Genomic DNA, 21,150 nt, shown 5'->3' on the forward strand with positions numbered 1-21,150 from the left:
CACTTGATCTGTTTGGCACAAGAGCCACTAAAGTTGGCTGTCAACAGAGGATTAAGTTTCTGTGGGAGAGATGGTGGGATCCTGAAGCATCCATGAAGACATTTGTTGGGAACAACATGGGGCACCTAAATCATAGTCCGTGTGCACAGAGCGTGCTATGTTACTTGCCTAACAAAAAAGGTAATCATACCTCAGTGCAGCAGCTAAAATTGACTCCATCCCACACGTAGTTTAATATATATTTATACTAAATAATATTTACTTATAATGTTACATACAATTCCAGTTAAAGAGAGCAAACAGAGTGCTGTTAATTAACATCCAATGTGTCCCTTGATTGCTGTAAATAAACTGCTTTCTGTATTCGGGCATTAGTCTCACAACAGGTGTTCAGTGCATGTCTTCTTCTGGTTAAATCAAAATATGTGAATATCCTTTATCACAACAGGGAATTTATGGATGTGAAGCTGTTCATCATTTAAAGGAAAGACAGTTAAATTTTAGATGGTCATCATAATGAAACATGAGTCAAAATGAATATAAAATACATTTAATAGATATAGACAATCAAAATATGTAACTATGTATGCCTCAAATGTCAAAGGTTATCTTGGAATAGGATCTATTGGAGAAAAATAATCTATTTTATTATATATAGTAGAAAAAAAACCCAGAATAATATGACTATTTCATCTGCACTGCCCAAAGCAATTGCGCTCCCTGTGAATTCCAAAATTGGCAAGACCCTCTGTCCAAGGTCATGGTTGTCGTTGCCAAAAATAGTTGACTGTGGCCACATCCCAAGTGCACCACTTTGTAAGTTGTTATCTCTGGACGCTTTGATTGAAAGTGTATTCTTAAAGATGTGTGAATTAGGAGTCTCTGGTGGGCCCCATGTGAAAACTCTTGTCCTGCAACACCTCCTGATACATGTGTTTTTTTAAGTTGTCGATTCACAAAGCATCTTAAACTGTGTCATCACCACCAAGTTACTGGTTACACAAGATAAACTATCAAGCAAAACTCAATGGCAGTGTGTAACAGACAGCCTGGGGGGAAATGAACCCCATGAACACAATGAAACAAACCTTGTACCAGTTATTTGAATGTGCTACAGTGTCCAGTGACAGTTAACATTTCACAACCCTATACTGTAGAAGTTTTTAGACGTGTTACAAGAGCGTATGGAACATTAGGTTCTGTGTAGTGAATGCACTGTAGGTGACCTGTAGTTGACCCTGCCTGGACATGATCTCACAGCACCAGCCTATCCTCTCCTCCCTCCTGGATGACCTGACCAATAGATGCCTGGCTCTGAGCTCGTATGAAGCACTGCCTCTTGCACTCCATTAGCTTCTCCAGGTCCCGCCACATCTTCATCTGCTCCATGTTGTCGCTGTGGCTCTCCCTCACCATCTTCTGCTTCTCACGTAACTTCTGGAGTCCACAAAGGAAATGATTGATTTGTAAGTTGCAAGGAGAGTCTGGCCACTGTTTAGAGCCTTACTTATTGTATCAAAAATTGCAAACATGTTAGCAAAAAATAAAATAAAATAAAAAATAAAAAATTCCTTCACATTAATGCAGTTCTGTAAACTTCCAGTAAGTTTCCTTGTCTACCCTGTTTATCCTCAGACCATGTATTTGACAGGTCAGTTCTTGGACACACATTTCTCACCTTGCCAAGTAACTCCTGCTCTGAAATGTTCTTCATGTAAACCTCCCTATAAAGGAAGCAGAAGAATATAATTCAAATACAAGCCATCACAATCTCAATGTAGATCTCACCCAGTGTTTTAAATGAAGGTGTGGTGTATCAAGCATATCTTGATATCACAAGGTGTGGTAATGAGTTTCTGCCAACTCTCTCTTTTGTGTGTGGGAATAAAGTGGCAGCAGTTTCACTGACTGTGTTGTAATGAGAGCCTCATGAGGTAAAAAGGGCGTCTCATCTTGCGAGCAGCTGGCTGACCGGGCTCAGCATGCTCACCTGATGGTCTTCTTCCTCTCTTGTGGATCAGGAGACACATAGGCCTTGGTCTCTTCAGCTGCCCGCTGGATTTGTATCTCAATGATCTGTGGAGGACAGAGATGGAGAGATTGGGTTTATTGTTACAGTGGGTGTTTGGGGGCAGGTCACTTTCAAAATGCTTTGACCTTTTATCCACTCCTGCAGCACTCCTCTAGGTAGCAAGTCACTATTCGTAGTGTGGTGCATCAGTTCTAATTTGACCATATTTGGCTTGTAAAGCAGACGCACCGACAGTGGCTAACAGCTCAAATGCTTTTTTTGTTTTTTAAAGTACATGCCTCTGATGTGGAGTTAATGTAATGATACTGGTTTTCCTCCTGTGCCGTCTCCTCTCTCAAGGCTTTCACGTCCTGAAAAAAACATGAGGAGACTATAGACATACAGTATGCTGCTATGGCAAAGACATAAAATATTATGCACAAAGACACTGGATAAACATGTATAAATATATTTATATTGCTGACTATATTCAATCCAAATCAAATCAGAATAATAATTATACCTGCTCCAATTTAGATCTGTTGCTCTCCAGACCAACAGCACAACTTTCATACTGCACCTTCTTTTCCTCATATTCCTGGCTTAACTCCTGTTAATACCAGAGTCCAAACAGTCAGTACACAGGAACTGAGAGACAAATGATTCCACGTACTGTATGCTGAATTGAGACAAATTCATAGAATACACATTTTAAACAATCTTGTCCTACTTACAGCACTGTTTCACATCAACATAAGATCACAGCTGCTATTTCAGCAGTTTAACTTACAAAGTCTATTTATGTCTTCCTGTTGCAGCTCTTCATTAGCAGACATTACCCAGTAAAATGGAAGAGTGATTCTGGGAACACATGTAGGAAAATTTAATCCTCTGCTTTAGCTCAGCGATGTGGGGGGCTTTCCCATCATGCATTTTATTTATTGACTATGTAAATTATTCTTAATGGACCCAGTCCAGCATAACACACAAACACAAGTTGACTCTTATTGGCATGAGGGCACGCAGCAAAAGCCCCACCCTTTGTTTTTACATCTAGAAGTTATAGTTTATCGTGACTTCTTCATGTGAAAATTCAAATGTTTCTGCTTTGGCTTTGCAGGGGAATGTGTGAGTAGTTGTGAGATGTGAGCGCTGTATCTTGCATGAGCTTGCTTCCTATATACTGTACATAAAATGGGAGCATGAGTGAACAATATCCAATTCAGAACAGATTAGTGAGAATGACTAATAAAAATGACTCTGGGGTTACTTCTCGATCTGATTTTTTTTGTGTGAAACTGCGACAATAATGTGTTCTTATGTCTTTTGAAGGTTCTTGTTTAAGTGTGGTCATTTAAATAGTTGGTCCATTTTCTTTACAAACACTAATTGATATGGTGTGAGGATATTTTGAAGCACAGGCGTTACAATGTGGGTAATTCTCACCTGACACCGCTGTCTCAGTGACCTCAGTTCCTTTATAATTGGAGCTAGAGCCGACTTCTTCTCCACAATCATAGAGTTTAATTTCTTCACCTGTAAAAACCAACGTCAATATTACAATAATCATGATTTAAATTGAGAAGAAACAGCAGGTAATGTGACTGTGATGAAGGATTTACTGAGATGATGAAGTTCGGCAGCATTATCAACCAGGTGGGTGCAACCTGACAAATCTCTGACAAACCTTTCTCAGTAAAAGGACTAAAGAGTCTATATCCAGGATAAATATGCCATTTTAGTGCTTCACCATAAGTCATAACAAAGATTATATGACAATATTCAGTAACAGTTTGGTAAGTATTCATCGTAATATTACAGATTTCTTTATTACAGCTTTTCAGCACAGTTCCACTACTTTCTACATTCAGGTTGGAGCCAGGGATGTTTGACTCCATCATTAGGATTGGTCTGCGGTTTGCCAAATGTACTCACTGCCAAACTGGTCGACAAACTCACTCCAGCTTGGAGCATGGCCTAATGAGCTGCGACTGCTTCCCTCTGGGTCTTGACCACAGAAAGATGACAGGGTGATAAATAAAACTGAAGCTATGAACTATGCTGGGATAATGTTGAGCATTTCCCTTGATAGATATCCAAAAAGTACAAATTGATCTTTAAGTCTAGTTAAATGCCCTGCACACCACCACAGGAGATTTCACTCCCGATAATTAGACCTCTGCTAAAACTGAAATTGAGTGGAGTTATGTTGGGAATTACATGAGCTCACCAGCATGTACCAATAGTCCCTTTTCACCACAGACATTGTCATAGTAGGAAAAGCACAGGTGTTACTAATAATATTAACGATGGCTCTGTTGCAATTAAGTGTCCCATTAAGCCATGGCAGTGTGACAGTGAGCCAGCATATGCCACAGCCCTAAGACAACTTTTATTTAACTTTTCTTTTCCTAATATGACATGTCAAAATGTCCTCTGTGAAAAAGAGGACTATAATAATGATAACAGTATAAGATGTCCTGCCTTTACAGAGAGGAGAAGATGCCACTCAAACACGGGCTCATACAGTTAATAAAAAAACATAATTTGCATTTTGTTTAATACAGATAATAACTTCTTACAGATTTATTAGTAATTATCAATTTTACATGAACTACAAAGGTGGATTTGAAGGGATGTTACCCACAGCCCTGTGGAATAGTCACCATTTCAGACATGTCATCAAGTGTGCGACCCTTCTTCTCGTCTAGCTCACTCTTGATAGCAGACACTCTCTCCAGTTCCTCCTGAGTGTCACTGTAGCCAGAGATCCCCTTCTCAGCTTCCACAGTTTGCTTTAAAACACAACAGAGACACATGGTAACTCATCTGTACATGAACAGTTCAGCAAAGAAATCAAATGCTCAAAATTCTGACAGCCTGACTGCATTTTTTTTTTAAATTTTAACATACAATTTTGCCCCACATGAAGCTAAGGTTAGAAACTGTGACTTGAAAACTGATTTAAACACAAATCTTGTAATGTTTTACAATACATGCAACACTAAGACAGCATGACAGAGAGGGGTGGACACATCGTCAGCCAGACATGTGACCAGCAGGAAAAGTTTCATTGCTTTGACAAATCATAGTGTGGGATGCAGACAGAGGAGGAGCAGCAGATGCAGCCATCAGAAATAGCAGCTCTGCCTGCGTCAGAAAGCCTATCAACAAGTCAGGTGCTGGAACAGCACAGAGGTGTGAAGCCATTTCCAGGAAGCTTCTACCACTTCACTGTTAACACAAACTGCGTGAATGGGGAGATCAAGTGAAAACAGCGCTTTTGGAATGGCAGAGTGTCTGAGAGGGATGGAGGGGGCACAGTATGAATGCTACAGGGCACAGAGGGCATCACAGGGATTTCTCTGGTCCTGGTACAATATAGAGCATTGAAAATGATGATTACTTTAGTGTTAAGTACAACTTTTTGAATTCAACTGATCAAATGAAACCGATCACTGGCCGACGGCAGGCCAATGTGGCATTCACATGTCAATAGTCAGTAAAAGAAAAATAAAATACATGCAATACAAATACTTTTTCTTGTGATTTGTACTGTAGCACCCAAAAGCTTTTTTAAAGACTTAATATAAAGGCAACAATTCGATCCCATTCTTTCCTTTGTTTTTCTTTAAATAACGTCTTGCTTGTCTTTCATGAAAGTTAAAAAATGAGCAACGAGTTACCAGTTTCTGTTGAACAGTCTCAAGTCTCTGTTTGAGAACCTCCTCTGTTCGTTGCAGGACTCCGTATTCTGCTTTCAGCTCAGCTATTTCCTGGCGTTTCTTCTTGTACACGGTTCCCTTGCTCCTCAATTTCACCACCAATCGTTTCAGCTTTAAAGAACAAAGACACAGAGTTCAACATTACCATCAAATCAAACAAACACTACAGAATATTAAACAATGCTTTCAGACAGAATATGATGGTTTCTTTGTGACAGTGAATCAACACCAAAAGTTTTTTGAACCTGCATTAACTGATTTTGAGAGCAACAGAAACATGTGGCGAACTGTTAGCAAACTGTGCTAAAATGCTTATTTACATATTCAGCAGTTACAGAGCAATTTACGCGTTCTGGAGCTGTGTTTCTGGTTATCTGACAAATCCAATAATCCTTTTAGTTTAGTTTGGCATCCACCAAGTCCTGAGAAAATATCTTAAGCTCTTTGGCTGCTAAATGTTTGGAAATGTTCACCAGGTAGTTGCTAACTTTTTCTATCTGACACTGGATGCTGGAAGACGGATGGACAGACATATAGCTAAATAAATACTTTATCAGAGACTGTGCCAAAAACAGCAAAGTTGTAGACTTTAAAACCAAAACAAGAAACTGAAAGATGCTAAAATCCTTCTAAATCCTTCTTTGGGAAATTCAATGAAAGAGGCATAAATACAGTTTATATTTGTCGACATGGTGTCCAGCACAGCTGAGATACTGTGAAAGGCCACAGGAGAAGACAATGGGTTGAGCCAGGGGAGGGAAGGGATTAAAAAACAGCAGTGACTGCAGCAGAGGGCCCTGGGGACCACGCCATGATCTGAAACAGTCACTCGATCCTTTCAGGTTCACAGCCAGCTATGTACGGCAAACAGCTTCATCTGGCAGAATAACTGCTTTAAGTGGATGTTCAGTCACTCCCCGCCCCTGTCTGTCTGTTGGGACACAATGAAACTCCTCCACAATGAAGAACAGCTATAAATGAACATGGACACGGGAGAACAGCCCCAGAAATCACAATGTGCTTCACATCCTTTGGGGATCTATGAAGCTTGATGTGTGTGTGTGTGTGGGTGCGTGTGTGTGTGTGTGTGTGTATGTGAACATTTATTCCTTGTGTATTTTGGGACATCAAGGGCAGACATGGCTGAGAGAGGAATTAGTGTAGCAGCATAATACTGCATAGTGTTCCCAACATTGTGTCCCTAAAACAACTGCTGTCAAACTGGACAGCAGCTCAGTCCTAACACACTTGACTTAGACATACAGTTCAGTCACACCAACACACACTCGCACACAGACAATAAAAACAGAACAGATTCTCCAAATCAATGAAATAAAGTCAGTTACAATAAGATCTCCGCATTTTTTTCTTGTATCTTAGTCAGAGTTCTGATGTTGTCTCAACTGAAGTAAAGCTAAATTTAACCAGTGTGATGAGGCTGGCTGACAAAGTGGTTTTATGTTACTGGCCAATCAATGACGAGCAGATGTAGTCATCCCTCTCAGAGAGACCCTGCAGTTGGTAGGTGGCATGTGATGACACATAACCAGCAGAATGGAAAATACCTCTGATAAAGTGATCATCTCCACCATGGCTGATGGCCTAAAACTACGGAGGAGTCTGATAAGCTGTGTTTGACAAAACATTCCCCATTAACTTCATTCATGTATAGTCTGAAGGGCCCTCTTTGTCTCGACAAACAGCTCCTCTCATCATTTCAGTCAGACTTAAAGGAATGTCACTCATTCTCTGGTTAACTGTAATACATTGGTGTAATTGTAGAACATAGACACAGAACACTCTTCTGTCTTGCACCAGTGGTATTACAACCACATTTTACACACCACCTCATAATATTTCTTTCTGTAACAAAGGAAATTTTGCTACTTTTCCCTACTTACTCAGATGATTGCTTCTTCTTCCCTTCCTGAAAGGAATAAACATGTTGGAATTAACTTTTCCACTGATATTTCACTCCCTCTATCATTTGCCAGAGTCAGTTTTGTTTTGTTTTCGCTGCAGGAACGCCATCCTCTTAAATTTCTGTACTAAAAACGGTCCCATTAAATCTACAACAAAATCTGTTGGTAGAAAAACATAAACTGTAGCATAGAGGCCACAAGAGCATCAGCATTTTGAAAAATTCAAATTACTTTCTTGTGAAGAGACAGATGAGAAGATCAGTAACACTTTCAAGTCTAAATATAACACTAGAACCAGTCTGTTAGCTTAGCTTAGCCTAAAGACTGACAAAGCTGACAAAAACTGCCAAAATATTCCTCTGGGCTCCTGTTGACCCTCCCCACACCCCACCCGCCATTCTCATGAACAATGTGTACATATCCTGTGGCCTCCAACTAAAATAATTCATGTATTAAAACTACATTTTGAGTGCTACAAACTCTAATTAAATTTGAAGTTGGAGTGCAGTTGGAGAATTACCAAAATGAGTTTATGCACAGGGACTTTTGGGGCCTCTCAGATCTGGAGCCCATGGCAATTGCCCATTTTTCCAGTTGGTTGTCCAGCCTGGTATCAATCCTTTCTAACTCTGTATCTGACTCTCTGCAAGAAGGCAAATAAGCATATTCCCCAAAATGCCAAACTACTCCTTTAAAGTGATTATTTTATGTGGCATCAGTTTACTAATGCTAAAATGATACATTTAGTATCTTAAATGTTTGTGATAGAGTTTTTTTTCTAAACCCAATTCTTTTCTTTTCACCCCATATAAGCAGGTCAGAGGTCAGGGTCAGCAGTGGAACAACACACACGTGGATCCACAAGGACTGGCAGCAGCCCCACAGAACAGAGGGCAGAGGAGGGAGAAAGCTGCTGTAATTTCATACACACTTCGACTCTAGCTCGTGCCTCATGGATGTCAATGTGCGTCAAACACCAGGCGATAAAAATTCTCATCCACACAGTGCACAGACTGTGGGCACAGCGCAAACCTCCACCTATAAGCACCTCTCTGCTAATACAGAATTGTTTGTAGTCGACGCTTTAACTGCAAGCTTAATGTATGCATAGGCAAAGAAGACGCGACTGCCCAAGGGCTTCTGACTTATGTGCAACAACATTATTACTTTTTCTTCTCCTTGTCAGTGGTTCAGTCCAGTTCGTCAACGTGACAGCCAAGAGCAGGCCATGCCATGTGTCTGAAAGCGGGAGGACATCCTCGTCATGGGATATAAATAAAGACAAAGGTTTTATGCCCCAAGTCTGTTTAATGTGTCCAGCTGACTTGAATTAGGAGACTGATTATACTAAAGATTAGGGAAAAAGCCAACTTTCAGGCAGTTTGTCCAGTACAGTTCCTTGTTCTGGATATTCTCTGTTGTGTTCTATTTATGGCTCTGCATGGGAATGTGAGGGAGAGTAAGGAAAAGGGATAAGTAACATTAGACAGTGAGATCGTGTGTGTTTGGATAAGAACAGAAATAGCCTCTTGTGATTTCTGTGGTTTGCAGTTCTACTTGTGTGCACTTAGATAAAGCTGGAGTTTCTGTAGGTGATGGAAGCTGTTACCTCGCACACATAGAAGATAATAATGCAGGAAATCTTTTGAAGTATGTAAAAAATTCTAATAACATCAACATGGCTCTGAAGAAAATCAGAGGTGGCTGATATTTAGTGACTGTATTATTTAGTGACTATAAGAAGAACTTCCAACAGTGTACCTCGTCACCACGGATGACCTCTGCCCCATCTGAGGCTTGTGCCTGGCTGCTCCTCTGTCTCAGCTCCCTCTCTGTTGCCGCCAGCTCCTCCCTCGCTTCCTGGAGCTCCTCTGCCTTTGACTCCTTCCTTCGAATGATGATAGAGGCCTGCAAGAGTCATGTTACATTAAATATACAAACATGACAAAAGAGTTTCTGCCAAGTGACTTTTAACTCATGGGAGACTGAATGTAGTTGAGCTATGGGAATGTTATGAGGGCAAGAAATGGGCAAGAGCATGAGCTTGGAAACAAAAGGCACTTGGACTGCCTTTTGTCCTGGCCATCATCGCCATGACACAAGAACAAGAAAAAACACCTTTACCACATTAGTATACAACTTAAAGCAGCAAAGCACATATCTATCAGTTTGAATTTGTTAGCTCAAAAGAATTACAGCAATTTCAAGGAGATTATACACAAATTTATTCTGCAAGTTGCTCCAAGATTTCCTCTACTCCACACTGGTAAGTATGACGCTGTGTTTTCAAGAATGTGTCTACACAATCATTGTAAACAAAATCTTAAAGGCCACCTACACTCTAAAATGTGTTTTGCTAATTGTTATGTCACTTGGTTGTTTGAGAGATACATTACAGACCCTAACTATTTGGACAGTTACATATTTGTTGTTCTTCAGACTTTAAACTTCAGCACATTCAGTTTGCTTTCATTTAAGTATAGTGTTCCTCAACCTCAAGGATATATATTTTTTGGTGAGTAATACTGACAGGAAACAACTTATGATTGTTAAAACTCCACAGGGCACCTTTAACATCACACAGCATCACAGTCAGCACCCGCAGAGCAACTTCACACAAAACAAAATTTGACTAAAAGATGAAAGACATCAAATAAATTGAATAAAATCAGCACCTGTTGCCTGTAAAGGGTCAGTTTGTCATCCATGGGGTCATTTCTCATCATCCTCTTCTCAATCAGCTGGTTTATCTGAGAATCAGCTTCTTTAATCTGTTGAAGTATAAATTAAAGATCACTCAGAGATGAGCACATCAGAATTTTACAGCATATGAAGGTTTACAGACGTGATACCTCACTCTGTTCCTGACCTTGTCCTCCAGCTCCTGGAGATCGGCCTGGCCCATGGCAGGCTCTGATGCCACCTTCTGAAGGTACTGCACCGTACGCCTCATTCCCTCCAGCTCTTTGGGGAGTTTCTCAGAGACCATGTAGGAGTTGATCTTGATCTCCTCTTCAAGCCTCTTCATTAAGCCTGAAAGAGACAGAGCTTTTCATTAATTTCGAGCTTTATGTTTTTGAAAGCCTGTCAGGCTTCAATGGCTCTGATTACTTGAGTGAAGCTGAATACCACTTATATATGCAAAGCTGCTGAGAAGCTGGAAAAATGCACCACTAATATCTTTTGTAAAATTAAGTGATATTGAAATAGTCTTTTATTAATTTCATTGTTGAACAGCAAGTACTTATACTACATGACAGCTGTCTTCAAAGTACTTATTTGGACACACACGTACAGTAACAGTGATTAAAGACTAATTGTGCAGCTCCACTTCAGTCTGCATTGCACAGATCATTATAGAAACTGCAAATGTGTAAATCTCTTCTCTGGCAGAAGAGCCCAATACCAGATGAGAACAAAAGGAGACAATTTCAACATCAGATAAGCTGCATTATAGTACTTCAAAGATCAGTGTAATTAGAGGGTCTAAACAGATGAAAGCCTATTGGCTGAGTGACCCCCTAACACTCTGCTGTGTCCTTGAATCCCATCCAGTTGTGTCCCGCAGAGGCAACGGCAGGACATGGACACTCACTCTCTGGATTGGCATCTGCTGCTGCCTGTTGCAAATCCTTCAACTGCTGCTGTGACCTCTGCAGTCTCTGCTCTGCCTGGAACAGCTGCACAGACAGAAACAATTATAAATACAGGTAACATGGGAAAATGAACAACAAGATTACAACTGTTTTCATTATTGATCGCTATCTGAAATGTTTCAAAATAGTGAGCAAGGCCCATCATATTTAACCAGAGTGACATCTTCAAATTGCTTGTTTTGCCTCACAGGTCAATATTCTTTCATAGCTGACTAAGAAAACAAATTTCAGAAGATTTTTTTGGCATTTTAGCTTAAAAGCCAAAAAAAACATGAAACTTATCACTTTTGACTCCCTTTAAGCTTAAATGATTATTAACATTGTTGCCTCTTCCTTTTCTGACAACTGACTTATCAATGAATTGACTTAATTTTTTATCTCTATTCAACATGTTTCAAAAAAAGTACTGCATTTGAATGCTGTTTTGACATTATAATTATTATATAATAATACAGACATCACAAATTAATTCAATAATATTTCAAATGTCTCTATTGTTGATGAGTATTTCAAATAGGGGTCATTATCAATTTAACCTGCAGATTATTTAATCAATTAAACAAATCTTCTTTTCAGTGTCATAAAATAGTGAAAAAATTGCATTGCAACTTCTCAGACCAAGGTTATGTCCTCAAATGTCTTGTTTTGTTTGACCAACAGTTCAAAAAAATCACTTTTCTCTTTACAGTGACATAAAATGGAGAAAAGCCATGAATCCTCTCATATGAGAAGTTGGAACTAGAGAATATTTGACATTTTTTCACCATTATTTCTCAAAAAATCTTTTAAATGATTAATCAGTTGCCTAGAGCATAATGCCAATAAACATACAAAGAAACTCAGCTACACCCAAAATACAATATGCTAATTTTCTTTGTATATCAAGGGGTGAAAATGTGATGATAAACTACAATGAATCATAAGAATTTACTTGGTTCTTCTGTTCTTGCTTCTGGTGAATCAGTGACTCTTCTCTCTCCTTCTCCACTCGCAGCTGTCTGGCCTGTTCCAGCATCCTTTGATGGTTGGACACTGACTCCACCTAGTGGAATGACAAGTTAATGTGATGTCAAATTGCAGGTTATCACATGGTCAGCAGAAATAAAGGAGCACCTCTAGCAGAGTCAGGTTTCACCTTTTTGGCAGGGCCTATAAATAAGACCCATTAAATAAACACCCCATTACTTCACAGCCTTGTTAAGACAGCATTGCAACTTGTCAGGTCTATTAGAGGAGCTGATAATATATGTCTGAGGTCATGTTTTCATTCCTCAGTGAATCCTAAAGACTTCCGAGCATTGCAAGAGCGTAGGGGCCTCCCAGAACAATCTGCCTTACCCTCTTCTTCAGCCTCTCCACGCGTTTGATCAGTTGATCTTTCTCCTCCTCCATTGCACTAATGTCCTGTTATAAAAGATAAGATGAACAGAGCACCGTATCAACTAAGAGAGGAAAGTTGGCATATTGAGATTACTTGTTTGTCTGACCAGTAGTGCAAAATCCAAAGATAATTAGTTTAACATCCTTGAAGACAAAGGAAATCTGCAAATATCATCATCTGAGAAACTGGAAACAGTGAATTTCAAAAATGGACTTAAATAACTATTATTAACTATCATTAACTATTAATAATTAATTATCACCTCCAATGTCAATGTATACTGAGAAAGCTTTGCATCAAACAAACAGAGATTGTAAAAGGTTATTGACTGTTTTATTTACCCTTCTGATTTCTGCTGTAGAGAATCCTGATGTCCTCAGCTGTTCACACTCTTTGTGATATGTCTTAAATCCTTCCACCAGCTCTTCATACTGTGGGCACACAACAATAATATATAGCCTCTTTTGCCTTTGAGGTAATTAGCAATTCCAAAAAAAGCTGTAGGAAATGAAAATGGTATCTGTATCTGTAATATACTGACAGACCTGATGATAGGTGTCATTGATAACATCATCCTGCAGAAACTCTGCAGGCACCTCCAGTTTGACTAGAAAGCGAGCCAGGTAAGCCCTCTTCTTCAGCTCATGGACCCTCTGTAGCAGCCAGTGGAGGATAGGGTGCACCACTGGTTTGCTACCAGTCACCAGACCCTGTCTGAAGGTGCTCCTGCAAGAGGTGAGAAGAGGCAGAGCGTGTAATGAAAATAAATCCGAAGACTATAAATCACAAGTGTTTCACTAAAAGAGATGGGGGCATTTTTAATGAAACTGGCTGCAGTCACTTACACATCAGAGAGGTTTCCAGGGGGCCTGTATTTCAGCATCCCCAGCAGAGCACACATCCTCTTTACAGTTTGTTCAGGCATTTCTTCACGTATATCCATAGCTTGCTGAAAACAGGAATAACAGCAAATTGCATTACCTATCAACGATTAATTTATGAATACCAAATATAAACAAACACCACACAACAACACTGGCACAAGTGCAGTAACTGAATTCTGTAGTTTCAGTTGTTGAAGCTAACGCTAGTTGTTCACCTTTGGGTCTATTTCAGCCAGAACATCATTGAAAATCTGCAGCAGCTGCATCGGTTCGAGGGAGTCAAACGTAATGAGGTTAAAGTTTTTCTTGAATGGGTCTCTGTTGAGCTGTTCAACGATGAATTTTAACTGTTCGCTCATCTTGGAAGTGCTGAATCTCGCTTGCTGTCGCCCTTTTCTTTGCTGGATTAACCAGCTAACAGTAAGTTAGCTTTCTGTCGTCGTCTAAGTTAGGGTTAGGGTTACTAGCCCGCGAAGAATCCCCCTAATCACCAGCTCACTTGACTTGATAGTGGCGTTGGCAACCAACTATTTACAAATGGTAAAGATACATTTCCAAAAATGTGTTGCGTCGCATTATCGATCTTTAGCTAGCTAGCTAGCAGACAGTAATGCAGCGGTTGTTGTTAAGAGCCCCATGGAAACCATGAAGGCGTCGCGGATTGGTTGCTAACAGGAAGTACTTGGTAAAGTATGTTCAAAAGAGTTTTATTGAGCTAAATATGCTCAAATTGCCTCGGAACTCCACTGACATTCAACAAAAAATCATTGAAAACTTCTCATGTGCTCTATGGTCGAAATATTTAACATAAAGGCCAAACAAAAAATAAATAACATTGACTTGCTGTGGTTGCATGTAGTTAGAATGGTATTTTATTGGCTTTCATTCGAACATCTGGTAATTTAATCTGACAGTTTTTTATAGTTACAACAAACTGCACCGTTGATACATGTAGTCAGCATCTAAATCTCGAAATGGTGCATTTAACAACGCACAAACTGTATAAAGTAACCTGTTTAAATTTCTTCAGGAGAAGTATCAATTTGTACCTGAACGCACCACCCTGCCATGATCTGAACTGTTGAACCGTCAGGTGGCGACATTTTCACAGGCCACGGTTTCGTGTTGCACCACAGTGAACTTTGGTAGGATTAACCAGACTTTTCAGAGCATAACTGAAAGGACAAGTGTGCTGTGTCATATGAAGACGTGTCTAGAGCTAGGTAGGGGAAGAAGTAAAGATTAGTCGGTTCCTTATAGGAGCTTTAAAAAATCAGCGCTGAGCTGACAACACACAATAGGTGTCGGGAAAGTCGGGACCTCGTTTTTCTTCATCCAGCTGAAGTGTAAGCCTCGAGACAACACCATCGTGGTGACCGCGCTGCTGGACGTCTTCTACCCCTGAAGTGACAGTTTGTCTCCTCTATTGGACCATATGTTTCATTGCTGTAACATTTCAACAAGTAGCAACATTTCCTCGGGAATATTTGCTCGTCCTATTATCATCTCTACCTGCAAATTTGTGTTCGATGTGACACAGCATTTTGACGAAGCATCTTTTCTTTTTCTTTTTTTTGGGTATGTATTTATGTATTTAGAGTGAAAGCCTAAATCACGTCCATGTAGCTCCTCCTTTCTGAGCTGCAACTGTAACGTTGACGAAGAGCCAAAACACCAGGGAGCTGCGAGTCAGTCTGACACCAAACACAGAGGAGGACGCAGGCTCTCCAGAGAATAAGGATAAACTCACACGGACCCAGATGTTGCCTCTGTAGGATTTTATTCTTGTGATTGTGAGTAGAGACTAAAGGATCTCTTCCGTCCTTACTCTGGAGAACACTTTTCCTTTTTGAACTGCACCACTATGAAGGCTTTAAGTTGCAAACAGTTAAGTCCCGTCCATCCTTCAGAAATGTATGTGTGTGTTGTTAGTTGATTGAATAGTTTATGTCAGAGTAACAACAATGGTTGAACCAGTGGGGTTTGTGGAGGCATGGAGAGCCCAGTTCCCAGAGTCTGATCCACCATGCATGGAGCTGAGCACACTGGGGGACATTGAACAGGAGCTGGACAAATGCAAGACATCTATCAGGCAGTTAGAGAAGGAAGTAAACAAGGAGCGTTTTCGGATGATCTACCTGCAGACTCTGCTTGCAAAAGAGAAGAAATCTTATGATGGGCAGAGATGGGGATTTAAAAGGATGCCCCAGTCGAGAGATGGAGACCTGCCCAGTGGCACCGACAGCCAGAGGTGCCACACAGATGAGGTGCTGGTGGAGGAGCAGCAGCAAAGAGGGCATGTGGTGGACGGTGCATCCCCAGCCAAACAGAAGGGTGGGATGTCACCCGTCCGCCAGGACTCAGAGATTCCTGATTTCCCAGTGGGCACAGGCTCGGTCGCAGCTCTGAGATCCAACTTTGAGCGCATCAGGAGAGCCAACTCTCACACAGCTGGGGATGGCAGAGGGTTGTCAGTGATGGGCGGCCAGGAGAAACCGTTCTATGTGAACATGGAGTACCATCACGAGCGAGGGCTGGTCAAAGTCAACGACAGGGAGGTCTCAGACAAGATCAGCACCCTGGGCTGTCAGGCCATGCAGATAGAGCGAAAACGGTCCCTGCACTCCCTCCCAGGGAACCTGTCAGCTGCCACACGGGACATCAGCAAGGCTGTTCAGAGAGGCAGATCCACTGAGGGGAACTGCAGCTACAATGGGTCGTATGACGACGCTGAGGTCAACCCACACTTCCTGAAAGACAGTGTGGGCCGTTCCACTGGGGGGAAGTCTGAGCGACAGCCAGCTGAGTGCCAGCCTTACACCAGTGTGTATGTTGGGGGAATGATGGCTGACGGGGACACTCGAGTCATCCACATTAGGGACCACAGCGTAGAGGAGGAGGCGCACCTGACCTGGCCGAGGCGCTCCTACTCTCCTGGAAGCTTTGATGACGTAGGAGGAGGCTACACCCCGGACTGCAGCTCCAACGAGAACCTAACATCCAGTGAGGAAGACTTCTCCTCGGGCCAGTCCAGCCACGTGTCTCCCAGCCCCACCACCTATCAGATGTACAGGGAGAAAAGCCGCTCACCCTCCGCGCACTCCCAGCAGTCGTTTGAGAGCAGCAGCCCACCCACACCTCTCTCTCAGAAGCGCCTGAAGCAGCAGGTGATAGTTTCTGAGGCCTCCATCATAGGGGTGCGTAAAACAGGCCAGATCTGGCCCAGTGATGGGGACTCCACCACATCTAGCAGGACCTCTCATGACAACAGTCTTCAAGGAGATGTGGGTAGGTCTGCAAGACACACTGCACAACACAGATGTTCCTCGAGCCTTTCATATTCAGGATTAAAAACAGAAAAGTGTTCTAATGGTTAGAGATGATGAAGCACTAAAAAGCACATTAAAGGCCCCTCTAATCACTGTCTGAAAGATGTCTGTACTTGCCCTGGCTGGCCTTGATCCACAGTAAGTCACTGATGTGTAAAATGCACCTGCAATCTCTTTAATGAAGTCCTAATGTTTTGACCCGATTGACTAAATCCATCCTAAAATATTTCCTGGCGCCCAGATTATTTTGCACTTTATTTTTAATGCATGTTTTGTTCGCTTTTTGTGGTTTTCTTGTGGCTTTGCAGCTGGTTGACTTGAGGGGAGCTAAGCTGGGATGATTGAGGTGGCCTACAAAAATAAAAGGGGCCAGGTTTGATAAAATATCTGTTCTCGTCCCATTAATTTCCTTTTCTTTTCTCACAGGCGTGAGTGTGTCAGGGATGTTAACTCTTTCCATTTAAGCGTGATTAGGCTTTTCACAGAGAAGTTAGACAGGTTGTTGGACCCTGTACAAAGTAAATCTGCCATAAAGGAATTGGATACATAAGATCCACTTTACATACGCTGATCCATCGTAGTAACCCAGTTGTGTCGCAGTACTTTGACCAGTGTTTTCTCTCCCCTTTGTGAGCAGGTCTGCCCCCCCCTTTCGTCCCCTTCTGCTCTTTGCCCACTGAGTGCTGCAGCACTATCACAGAGATGCTCTGACTGAGACAGCGGCTGCCCCCGGGCTTCCCAGTCGCTCGGCCCTGTCCACCCTGAGTGTTTTTGTGTCAGCACGCATCAGTGTTGTTGTCCTTGGTGCAGAGTAATTAACTTAAAGGGGTTTGTCTAGCATGATAAATTTAGGGAGGCTCTTTGTTACGGGAGGCGGGTCGGAAAAAGCCCTGACAACTCACTCAAAAAAAGAGGATCAAGGGGGCTTTAAGTGTGTCACGTGGCCCCCAATCAAAACGCCTGCCATCAGTGTTTCCTGTTGTTATGTATGAACACAATAGGAGAATCACTCATTGAGCACAAGTATTGACATGTTAACAATATAACAATGTTAAGTGGGATAAGGAGAGTGGTCTGGGCAGTGTAGTAATGCCAAGGACAGCAGGAGAGGCGGGAGCAGGTTCCTCTGCAGGGAGGTTTGTCTAAGTGAGTGACACGCAAGGACGCTTATTGTTGCTGGTTGAGGCCAAATGCTCAGCAAAGAGGGATTGGGATACAGAGCGTGTATTAGGATTGGAGCTGGAAAATTGTCTGCCTCCACCCAAAAAGCGTGTTATCCACCATGGGTCAGATTAAGCAGATGAGCAGAACAGTGCGTTGTTATATAAGGTGATCCAGTCCAAAGCTCTCTGACACAAAGCATGTGACGAACAAGCAGATAGTCTGTGATATAATCAGGGTGAAGTGTAAGCTAGCACGCTGTTCAGATGACTGAACTGTCTGAATCCATTCGTTCTGGGTCTGCGTCAGCCCGCTGTGCCGTTTGTCCCTTAGTGCTGCGAACATACTGTCGGGATGCTTCTGGTGTGTTTTCACACTCGTAGCTGCCTCTTCTCTTCATGGTGCAGAAAAATAACTAAGAGCAGATGCACAGAAAGTTTCTGTTCCTCCAAAAGAATTAATACATTCATGAGTAATTTATGCTTGAAATAAAGTAGAAGGAAAAAAATCATTTTCACTTGAATGCCAATAAAGCTCCAGCAATTGAATTTTGCACTTGTATAAAGTTACTGGAGTTGTTGATAGACACATTAAAAGGTGAAAGAAAGGAGAAAATTGATGCAGCAGAGGCTGAGATGTCCTGACTTTTATTCCGAAACACTGGATCCTCCAGTGCAACCCGTGTCAGATTTCAGTTAGACCCTCTCCTGCTGGTAAATGTCCACACCTTTCATGCTCCATGCCCCCAGTTTGTAACTCTCTCTGTTATAAATTTGTGGTGTCCAGGCCCAAGCCCATTACCCTGATGACATCACTGTGCTTCTCCAGAGCCAGCACATTATAGAGCTTGATCATTTTTTTTTAACTCAGTTTCCACTTACCAGCGTTATCCATAGCTTTCAACTCTATCTCAAGGAATTTCTCAGTTGTCATAGGGATGAAAACCATGAGATGTGGTTAAAAGCTTTGTCGAACAACTATTTATGTGGTCAAGACTGAACTGTGAGTCGTTCATCCCGTGACCAGTAAACAGACCTTTTATGTGTGAAATCAGTGGAGTTCCCCGCCTAATGAACCTTGTCTTGTTTGACACCTTCTGTCCAGAGCACCATGCTGCTGCAGCTTTTGTGCAGAGGAGACTTGTTGCTGACATAATGGCACAGCTGCCTCATGTGGCCCTTTGCTCTGTGGATTACCAGAAGTCTGGATTTATTTTCTGATGTTGTAATAACATTACTGTGCACGTTGCTGGATCAGGCCTGGGGAGCCGGTTTGAGGCAAGTCTCTGCATTAAACTGCTCTTTGTTGTGGTTAGTGACTTTTAGGGAGCAGTTGGAAAGATTTTTTTTTTGTATTTATCATAAAGGACTACGGCAAATGTATTAAGTCAGCCTAGTAAAGCTAACTTAACCTCAGTGTTGTAAAAGCGCCTTGTGCTCCAGTTAGCTTTGCATTGTGCAACCTTTAGACAAAGCTTCATAAACTGTACAGTACAATAAACATGTCAGCGGTTATCCTTAAATTAGGCTCTCTGGATTATGAGATTTGCTGTGTATGTTTATGTTCTGCACCCTGTCATGGAATATGTGAACTGTGCAGCAGCAGCCACAGTATTGACGTTGTCCCTGCTGCCATTGTGTGAGTGTGTTAATGTCTGGCGTGGTGGCAGTCTGTCTCATCCTGGGAAAAATGACTGACCTACCATCAGAAACCCAGACTAACTGACACAAACAAACCCATGCCTGTGCTGCTGCTACTCAGCTGTGTGAAATGGGCAGCCTAATACCGACACATCTCATGGGACCTTTTTTTCTATGAATAGAAGAATAAGTGTTGTCTCCTGGTTTCTGGTTATCTAGGCCGATTGTCAAGCCTGGCTGTGAATAGAGCTGCTGATTAGCTGTGGGCCTTTAAGGAGGCCACCTCTCTGATGGGTCTATTTTGCCATAATTAATTACCATCATGACATTGACATGCCTGTAGCCACAGCTTTGTGTTGTGGCTGTAGAAGGGCCTGGGCCTATAGACTGTCTCATGGCTGATGTGTTACAGTGAGCGGGCGTAGAGGAAGAGGTCGGCCAACAGGGAAATAACAAATCTCTCATTAGTTTAATCATAATTACTCTGCAAAAATCAGGAGACTTTTCTTTTAGGACGTGTTTAGCTGAGCTGGCCTTGGCACAGTTTCTGCAGGTGGACAGGTCCATCTGGGATGGCTGTGACATTAATAGAAAGTGTCTGTCTGAAAGGTGATGAAGTCTGTCTGAATGTCTTGGCCTCAGTCCAGAGGTAGGCACTGCTCGCTGCCTCAGCAGAAGTCACACCGGTGCTGGTCTACCCTCGCGCTTAATAGCGGACTCATGAATATTTGAGGTCCCCTTAGGAAGCCCAGACAGGCCTATCATTGTACCTGAATATCAACATCGGAGGTTTAGTGGTCAAGGAAGCTAAAGAATTCAGCCTCTCCCTTTCCTAGAGTAAATGTGGGCCTACCAGAGGAAGTGCTGTCAGCAGCCAAGTTCGCCTGCATGTGTGTATGTGTGTGTGTAAGTAAGACACCTGTTCTTCTGAGCAGTGTACTGGGTAAAGTGGTCAAAAGCTGGCAGGCCATCAGTACACCAGGCCAGGCATCAGCAGCTGCTGTCACAGTAAAAACCATGAATAGTCTTTTTGTTCTATCTGAAAACAGAACAAAACACTCAGCAAGACTGTTCACTCTAGATTTTCCTGTTAGCTCCTCCATCCACATACTAACATACACGTTTCCATAGATAAACCTTCATAGAAAAAAAAATCTCTGGCATGTTTATGAGCCTGCAGGCCTCCCTCGGCTCAGTGATCCTCCCTCGTGCTCTGCCTCAGCACTCCGGTCCTGCAATCTCAGCTCCCCTCCCTGGTCCCACTCAAAGGGCCCTCTGTGCTGCTGGCTGGCAGGCCAAGTGTTTATGGAATGTCTCAGCTGCTCGTGGGGTGTGGGGGGAAACGGCTAATGAAATGTTAAGTGTTGTATGAGTTCACCTCTCTCACAACACCCTGACCCAGGGAACAAGTTGTGTCACCGGTCAGTGGAGTTTGTTTTGG

At 42.1% G+C, this 21,150-nt stretch overlaps 2 protein-coding genes across 4 annotated transcripts in view; one reads left to right on the top strand and one right to left on the bottom strand.

Moving 5' to 3' along the window:
- Positions 1-534: 534 nt before the first annotated feature.
- ift81 (intraflagellar transport 81 homolog) lies at positions 535-14,208 on the bottom strand. Of its 3 annotated transcripts, XM_071481997.1 has the most exons (18): positions 13,795-14,206; positions 13,541-13,644; positions 13,241-13,421; positions 13,037-13,126; positions 12,653-12,718; positions 12,246-12,356; positions 11,254-11,338; positions 10,528-10,691; positions 10,334-10,429; positions 9,420-9,566; positions 5,698-5,847; positions 4,678-4,806; positions 3,458-3,547; positions 2,535-2,621; positions 2,311-2,382; positions 1,991-2,076; positions 1,679-1,724; positions 535-1,437 (listed from the first exon to the last, which is right to left on the bottom strand). In XM_071481997.1, exons 1-18 carry the CDS (start codon positions 13,936-13,938, stop codon positions 1,255-1,257), a joined length of 2,031 nt encoding a protein of 676 aa, XP_071338098.1. In that variant the 5' UTR covers positions 13,939-14,206; the 3' UTR covers positions 535-1,254. The 3 variants fall into 3 exon arrangements, 2 of the variants coding, with proteins under 2 accessions (XP_071338098.1, XP_071338099.1); XM_071481998.1 differs by lacking the exon at positions 2,535-2,621 and having other exon boundaries at positions 13,795-14,207; XR_011691563.1 differs by lacking the exons at positions 535-1,437; positions 1,679-1,724; positions 1,991-2,076 and adding an exon at positions 2,802-2,872 and having other exon boundaries at positions 2,329-2,382; positions 13,795-14,208.
- Positions 14,209-14,741: 533 nt separating this feature from the next.
- The window catches only part of LOC139623627 (breakpoint cluster region protein), a 32,645-nt gene continuing 26,236 nt past the window's right edge, over positions 14,742-21,150 (top strand). The window contains exon 1 of the mRNA XM_071481986.1: positions 14,742-16,867. Coding sequence (XP_071338087.1) covers positions 15,544-16,867 — 1,324 coding nt within the window. The 5' untranslated portion in view covers positions 14,742-15,543. The remainder of the gene's footprint in view (positions 16,868-21,150) is intronic.

This window comes from Trachinotus anak, unplaced genomic scaffold (genome assembly GCF_046630095.1).
Source record: "Trachinotus anak isolate AG129_WGS33_773 ecotype Australia unplaced genomic scaffold, CSIRO_AGI_Tana_v1 ptg000008l, whole genome shotgun sequence".
NCBI classification, from domain to species: domain Eukaryota; kingdom Metazoa; phylum Chordata; class Actinopteri; order Carangiformes; family Carangidae; genus Trachinotus; species Trachinotus anak.

Bases quoted from the DNA above. Each gene is read 5' to 3' on its own strand.
- ift81 (XM_071481997.1), bottom strand. From the start codon at position 13,938: ATGAGCGAACAGTTAAAATTCATCGTTGAACAGCTCAACAGAGACCCA. The intron at 4,807-5,697 runs GTAACTCGTTGC...TGTGTTTTAAAG, and splicing joins AGACTGTTCAACAGAAACTG to CAAACTGTGGAAGCTGAGAA. The intron at 2,383-2,534 runs GTATAATTATTA...TGTTTTTTTCAG, and splicing joins ACAGATCTAAATTGGAGCAG to GACGTGAAAGCCTTGAGAGA.